The sequence below is a fragment of the Parasteatoda tepidariorum genome, chromosome 9, assembly GCF_982258835.1.
Source record: "Parasteatoda tepidariorum strain Cologne lab strain chromosome 9, Ptep-v5.0, whole genome shotgun sequence".
NCBI classification, from domain to species: Eukaryota; Metazoa; Arthropoda; class Arachnida; order Araneae; family Theridiidae; genus Parasteatoda; species Parasteatoda tepidariorum.
In genome coordinates, this window is record NC_141763.1 from 48221001 (window position 1) to 48229082 (window position 8082).

The 8082-nt window shown below is 25.7% G+C and overlaps 1 protein-coding gene across 1 annotated transcript; it reads left to right on the top strand.

Annotated features, from left to right (window-relative positions):
* Positions 1–9: 9 nt before the first annotated feature.
* Positions 10–7131, top strand: LOC107445470 (ATP synthase-coupling factor 6, mitochondrial). The gene is made up of 4 exons (XM_016059861.4): positions 10–150; positions 1619–1778; positions 4495–4622; positions 6989–7131. The coding sequence occupies exons 2-4, from the start codon at positions 1621–1623 to the stop codon at positions 7027–7029; spliced, it is 327 nt and encodes a 108-aa protein (XP_015915347.1). The 5' UTR covers positions 10–150; positions 1619–1620; the 3' UTR covers positions 7030–7131.
* Positions 7132–8082: the final 951 nt, after the last annotated feature.

The window sequence follows — 8082 nt, forward strand, 5'->3', positions numbered from 1 at the left end:
GATATAAAAGCTCCGATCCGAAATCAAAGCTAACTGAAACCCGTTACAGAAATAGGCAGTGGGAAACGTAAGATTAAAGCTAAAACCTAGAGACGACCTTTTGGAAAGTTTGCTTATTATTTAAAGAGTAGTTAAAATTCTTTATAAAAGGTTTCGTATCTTTTTTTATTATTATTGTATCTTATTAATTGAATAATGTATCACATTTATTTTACTGCGTAGTAATTTAAACTTAACATTGTTAATTGTGCCTGAATCATGCTTTAGTAACAAGTATTTCTGATAAAAACTCCTATTGCATTCACTATTAACTGATTCAGGCTTTGCATTTTCTGCTAAAACAAAATATAGATAGCTTAATTCATATTTACTTCCTAATGCGACATGCTTAATATTGCTAAATCACTCATAAGTTTATATTTTGTGCTTTCTTCCACCTACTTTTCTGCTTGCATCTATTTATGATATTTTACAATGATTATCACGCTCATATCTTTTTATTGCATACAATGCCGTTATTTAAGGATTCACATCGGGCCCCTTAAGTTTATCACATTTAGTTTTTTTTTTTTTATAACTGATCTGTTGAAAAAAATATTAGCTAGAAAGGAAGATTGAGATGAAATATTAAAAGAAATAATTAGTTCAGCCATATGTCTCATCAATAACGACATGTTTCAAATGATGGAATAATACATTCTTGTAGAAGGGGACTTCTAAGGACAGTGTTTTCATCATAGAAAAAAAAAAGGGGGTGAGAATTTCTCACCTTTCTGAAAAACAGGCTTCAACAAAGAACTTGAACAGCGTTTACGAAATTAAAAGTTTCAGGGGAATGAGCTATTATCCCCTTATGTTTGTTTGTTTTTGGATTTAAAAAAGATTGAATCAATCATGAGCGTTGAATATGATGCCTGGCAGGAAATTAATTTTAATGTTGGGACAGAAGACTTCGTCTCTCAAAAAGCATGAGTAGTAACCTTAAACTTTCAATACTAATAATATATTAATGCTTTCATAATAATGTATTTGTTTTTCAACCTGAAAATAAAATCATTTTTAAAAAAACGTTTCAAAACTAAACTTTTTTTACACTGAAATAAGGATAAGCCCAGGGTACCGAGAAACATAACAACGTCTCTGGTGGCATAAAATTCAATCTATCTTTTAAACTTAATGTTAATACCTTAAAGAGCTCCAAATAAACAATAACTTTTGAAAAAGCAAGAAAATTAGAAATATGTGGTTAATTATTTTCTTTAAAATATTTTAACAGTATCGCCATGCTTTAAGGAATTACATTTAGGGGGATAACTGATAAGATTATAAACCGACCCCTTCCCCACTTTAGCTTTTTGAAAATTTCTAAAAATTCTCAGTTTATATTGGGAAATATATGGTAGTATCTTATATTTGCTAGTCCTTTTTACCAGTGACTATCTTTGTCTTTTATTGAATTGTACAAGATCTCATTTTTATTTTAAGAAATTTTGGGTTATCAAGAATCTGTCTAATCTGAGTTATAAAATTTAAATAAAGTAAAATTTAATTTTAAGACTAGTAGCATACCATGCTATAAACTTGGATTTGCTAATAAAACATGTCAATAATTTTTCAGCCATGAATTCTGTAAGAGTTCTCAAAAAAGCTGCTTCCACTGGTTCTCTATGTCTTCAAAGGAATATTGGTATTTGCTCAGTTTTGTATGCAAAAACTCCAACAGATCCAATTCAAAAGTTATTTCAAGAGAAACTTAAAGAATACACTAGACTTAGCAGGTACTATATTTTAATGGTGTTTATTTTGGACTTAATTATTTTATTGCTGTTAAGAATTTTGATTTCATCAAAATTTGTTGGATTTTTAATTTTATTTTTGTTGCTCTAACGACGTAAATTTCTGAAGACTGATCAGTAGACAAATAATATCTTTCCTTTATTTTAATAAAATCTCAAAATTTCCTCATATCTGTGGATAAATAATGAGCAAAATCAATAAAATGTATCTTAAATTTTATTTTAATAATATTTTTTTTTTTACAAATATTTGTTGAAATGAGTAAAGATAATTTAACTTGCTAAACTATTTACTTGCTAAATTATTTGATGCTATACTATTTTTTATTCAATAGTGAAGCAAATAAATTTCTCAGTAAATAAAAAGTTACATTTTTCTTAATTTAATGTAAATAACATTTTAGAATAATGGCATAATTTACCAGGATTGGGTTTTTGACGTCAAAAAGTGGTTTTTGACATGACAAGGGTATAATACTGGTTAAAACCGTCAAAAACTGAAGTTTGCCAAGAAAATATATAAACTTCAAAACTACCAACAGTTGCCATGCATTATATTGAAATTTAATTATACTATAGGTAATCAGCCGGTTTTAAAATATTTTTTAATTAAAATTAAGATAAAATAACAGATTTAAAATCTCAGAAATTTTTATTCAAATGCATGTGCAGAAAAATTTTGCACAAAAATTTTTTAAATATTTATATTTTGAAAAAAAAAAATTTTTTTTTGATATTTAAGAATATTAAAAGTTTATTACTATGCATTTTTGACTTATAAGGAACATATAACTAATATTTATAAGGAACTTACAAGTTGTGTTGTATAAATACAAACTTGATACAAGTGTATAAAAAAAAAATTTTATGTTATACCGAATATCTTTATTATCCAATTGTTAATTTGAATTTAAAAGTAGTTATATTTATGAATATTGATAAATATAATTCATATTGTTTATTATATTTATTTATAATTATTACACTTATCATTTTAAAGCAATTTTTAACTCTTAATTTTTTTTCCTCCACTTGTATTAAGAATACAAATAATGTATATCTTGAAGAGATGTGAGTTCTCAAAAGTACAAGATTTGGGTTATTATTCAAAATATAAGTGTTTCTTCAAAATTTTAAATTTATTTTTTCTAGAATACACTGAATACTGGAATAGTGTTTCTAATTATATTATATTTAGAAACACTAACCTTTATAAAAAAAAATATATAAATTTTATGTATTAATTAAATTTCACAATGAATATAGGTTTTTGACAGTGAGGTTTTTGTAGTGACGGTTTAAACCGTCAAAAACTGTCACATGTCAAAAACCTGTCAACCCTGTAATTTACTAATCACGTTCATTTAAAAAGGTATCATTAAAAATAACAGATTGTTATGTTGACATACTTAAGATAAAAAAAAATCTACTTATAACAATGTTAAATTATTTTCTATGATTCACATATTATGTATTAACTTATTATGAGATTGTCAAGCATTTTAAAATTTGTCAAACATTTTAAAACTAGTTTCTTATAAAAATCTGTACAAAAAGAAATTTATTCTAGCATTTAATTATTTTATAATGAAATCTAGGTCATTATTAGAGAAGGAATAGATTTGGAATATTTATTTTTAATAAGTAAAATAATATACAAGTTATAGTCTACCAAATATATAAATTTTTATGAATGTCTTTTTAGCTTATTTGCTGTTGCAGTTAACCAATAGTTGAACCAACATTTCTTTTTAACGAAGCAAAATATAGGTTATAAAATAATATACTAATGTTGTCTATACAGGTTCATATATGCATAATTCTATTCATAATGTTATATATGAAACTGTTTTTTTTTTTTTTAAATTAGAAAGGTATGATTTGAATTTTTGAAACTGAAAAAACTTTTTCATTAAAAGAAAGTATTCATCAATAATTTATTTTACAATTATATTTAATTTTTTCTAGTTGCTTCTAATTAAATATTTTTTAAATCTTTTCTGTGTTGAAATTTTATGTTTTTCATATAAAAAAGGCTATAATAACAGTTTTGATTTCTTCAAAAGAATGTTTTTTTTCCCACATTCATAAAATTTTTGTTCTTTGCTGACGAAAAAGTGATCCATGTAATTTTTTACCTCCACATTTGAAATAAAGGTTTAACCGTCTAACAAATTTTGTAGACCGAAGCATTGTTGAAGGCATACCAGTTTGCGTCAATTAATGCCTTAATTGTGTCTTCACCGACTTCAGCTGACCTTGCTAGCATGGAGCGCAACTTCAACATCTACATTGTCGGATCGAAATTTTATAAACAAGTTTTGACACTGGCGTTCTGTCAATGCTTCTTTATACACATCAGATATTTTTCCCAAAAATTCAGCTTTTGACTTACCGTAGTTAAAAAACACCAACCAAAAACTGTGTAAAATCAATCAAACTTTTTCGCAAGCAAGTCTTTCTATATCAGCTGTCAAAATATATAATGATTATATATGGCTTTAGTGTGAAGTTGACTGAGAAAAATACACTAAAGTCTTGTTGAGAAAAAAACTAAATTACTTTCCGAACAACGCAATTTTGAGCGTAAACTGTATTGGTCATTTAAAATCAATCTTATTTTCTATACATATAGGCAATAATGGATAAAAATAAATGTTTCATCAAACTCTGTGTTGATTATTTTTTCATTTTATAGTGGAGGTAAACTGGTAGATATTACTCCAGAAAAACAGAAACAATATGATGAGACTTTGAATAACTTAAAGAGACAGTTTGGTGCTGATAAAGCTGACTACACTAAATTTCCCACTTTCAATTTTCCAGGTAATTATTTAGTATTTACATCTAAACACATGCTGAGCTAATCAGTCAAAGAGAAGTTTAAAAATGCAAATTAATAATTTTGCAAATTAATAATTTTGTAAAAAAGTAAATTAATAATTTTGGTGTCTTAATATACATTTTTACCTTATTCAATCATGTAAAATTTTAATTTGTTCTTGCAAGTAGCTATTTATATATATATAGATAGATAGATATAAAGTAGTATTAAGTTACTGCTAAAAAAGTTAATGTTTCTTTATAATTTTACGTTAAAAAATATTTCTATGTTTGAATAGTATAATAAATGATATGCTTTTGAATATCTACTACCATTCCAGCTGTATTGTCAGCAAAAACAAGAGGCCATTTTAATAAATTACTATTTTCTCAATCCTCTTTTGAAGTCGCATTTATAGTAGTCACTGCTTGTAGTCGCATATACTATTATTAAATATTCATAATGAAAACTTTCATGTGGCATTACTTATAATGATTACCTGAATCAATTAGACAATCAAGGTATATTGTATAGACATAAAATTCTTCTTCTGATCTATGGTATTCTGATTTTTCTATATTTTTGAAGATATTAAAAAATAACCACTCCAGTAAACATTCTCGAATTGTGCACTTTTCAAGATGTATAAAATATAGTCTAAGTCAGCATTAGATCTACAAATTAATAAAGATCCCCGTGGCAGAATCACAGCGACATTGTCGTAGAACGTTAGAGTTCTTCCAGAATGATTTTTCTCTTGAAAAGTGAAGATAATTACTTTTCTTCAGAAGTTTACAAGTAATATTTGAATCATGCTTTCAGATGATAATCACTTTTCTTCACGCTCAATTTACGCCGATAGCATCTTTAATCGATGTAATGTTCTGATTGTATTTTCGGCAGTTATTGATATTGATTTTCATGTGAATTTTAAATATCCCAATATATTTCAAACAATATGGAAAATTCAAATCGTGCATTTGAGTATACTTTTTTTAAAGAAATGATTCTATAGAATTTTATGCAGTTATTGCTATTGATTTCTCCATAGTTTTTAAATCCGATATTTTTTATGAAATATTAATGACAACAACGTAATCTCGAAACGAAACACGCATTTGAGGAGTCCGATTTGTGTGGTTTCGTCATCAATCTTTTTTTCAGCAATTACTACTCTGGATTTCATGATATTTAATTATTTTTTTACTGTGATGATAAATGGGAAAAAAGAAATTTGCGAGAATATCACCCATAATATTCGAATGAAAAATTGTTACTACATGATCAATTAAATATATATATATATATATATATATATATATATATATATATATATATATATATATATATATATATATATATATATATATATATCGTTTTTCTTCTTTTTTTTGTAAACACAGCGCAAAATTATTTTAAATTAGTAAAATATATGTTTGTTATTATTGAAAGTATCTTGCAAAAAGATATTAGTGCTAGTGAGTTTTGTCGCAGATAGTTCGAAAAAATTCTGCCACGGGGATTAAGATTTGAGTCAGTTGTTGGCAATATGGCCTTTTTCACTGCCAGTTCTTATTAGGATTTATGAATTAAATATTTTCGAAGTTTTGTGCTAAAATATCCAAAGTTTATTTTTTAATAGTCTTAAGCAGGGTCTGAAAATCTGATTTTTTAATAAGAATATCTTTTCTGGGGGGGGGGGGGAATCATACTTAAGAAGATTATAGTTAATGTGTTATATTTCAATTTAACATTTATTTTTGTTAGCCTAAAAATTTGAATAATTTTAAGGATAGGATTGTTTTTCAAAACACATAGGTCAAATGGTAGTTTTGATCAAATGATACTTTTTTCAAAACATCAGTTGACCATCACATTGTTAAAATCTGCCATTCCTATCAATTTAGATGACCTCATCTCTTGCTCTAACGATTTTATATGTTCTTATTCCATACATTATTTATTTGGTTGTATTAGTAATTTATTACAATTATCTTTACATAATTTACCTTAGAAAAACTGTCTTTCCAAAGTTTCTTTTAAGTTAAAGTTAAGTGACTGTACATTATACTACTTTTTATTTCATGACATGCTGGCTTTTAAGTTTTGCACCCTTAATCTGATGAATTTAAATAAATTTTGGATTTGTATTGTAATTTAATTCTATTTTTAAAAAAAATTTAAAAAAAACTTTGTTGTCTTTTAATCAACGAAGCAGTATTTAAACTTAATATTTATAATAATCTGTAAGCTGCTCAAAGAATGGTTTTCTTTTTTTCAAATACTTATCGATTGTTTTAAATTATTTATTTATTTATTTTTTTTATCTTATACCTGACTTTAGTTTTGTATTTTTCCTTATTTCTAGAACCAAAGATTGATCCTATTAACTTGGACAGTAAAGCATAGAATTTATAGTGTTATGTCAAACTGCAATGTTTTACAAAATAAGAAATAGAACCATATTCCTTCATGTAAATTTTGATTGAAAAATAAACTTGTAATGTACCATTTCTCTAGTTATTTTCTTTCCTCCCACATTATGCAGATTATCTTTTAGTAACAAAGTGCATAAAATTTTCAATTTGAAAGAGTTTTCATACCTAGATCATGTTTGATTTTCAGATGTATATTAAAACATGTATGTTTCACTGTTTACTAGTTATATGATCGCTGTTACAGTAGCAGTTTTTGAAAAATGTTATTAGACTTATCTAATGTGTGAAAATATTTTTGCTTTATTGCTAAAACATTTTACTATGTTCTAGGAAGGGAAAAATTGTGGGAAGATTTGTAATGCCGGATAAAATGAGTTGAGAGGTATACATATTTCTGATAAAATACCATGTAAGCTTAATATAAGACAGTGTATGTAGATATAGTAATTATATCCCCTAAAAGTAGAATAGAATACATTCTAAATTGCTTTTAATTAAAATAATCCTATTTAGTATTAATGCAGAATGTATAATGCCTGTAAAGGTAGTTGGGTAAAAACTCAGTCCCATTAGATGGTGAATTTATAAATATTAAATACTATATTCAATAATACAAATATTCAGGACGAGTACACAAAATCTGGGTATTTTTAGTTTTCAATAAATTTTAAAGCATACACCATTTGTCTTTATTATAGTTCTTAGAATATTATAAGCATCTTTGATTTACACGAGTAAACAACTTACTTAAAATATAATATTTCAGCTACAGAACTATTTAAAAAAATTATAACTAAACCTGTAGAACTATTTTTTTTTTTTTTTGAGGAGGGGGGAGACATTCTTACATTAAAAATGAATGTGTAACAGTGTATATACAGTCCGACCTCTATTTAAGGAAGTCGCTAAATCCCGATAATAAGTTCATTATATGGAAAATTCGTTAAATAGAAAATCACCTTTTGAAATACTTAAACGACACAAAACAGGTTTTAAATTCATAAACAGTAGACATAATTTAAAT

Excerpts from the sequence above, each read along its gene's own strand:
- LOC107445470 (XM_016059861.4), top strand. The coding sequence starts at position 1,621 with ATGAATTCTGTAAGAGTTCTCAAAAAAGCTGCTTCCACTGGTTCTCTA. Across the intron at positions 1,779-4,494 it reads GAATACACTAGACTTAGCAG|TGGAGGTAAACTGGTAGATA; the intron begins GTACTATATTTT and ends TTCATTTTATAG. Across the intron at positions 4,623-6,988 it reads TCCCACTTTCAATTTTCCAG|AACCAAAGATTGATCCTATT; the intron begins GTAATTATTTAG and ends CCTTATTTCTAG.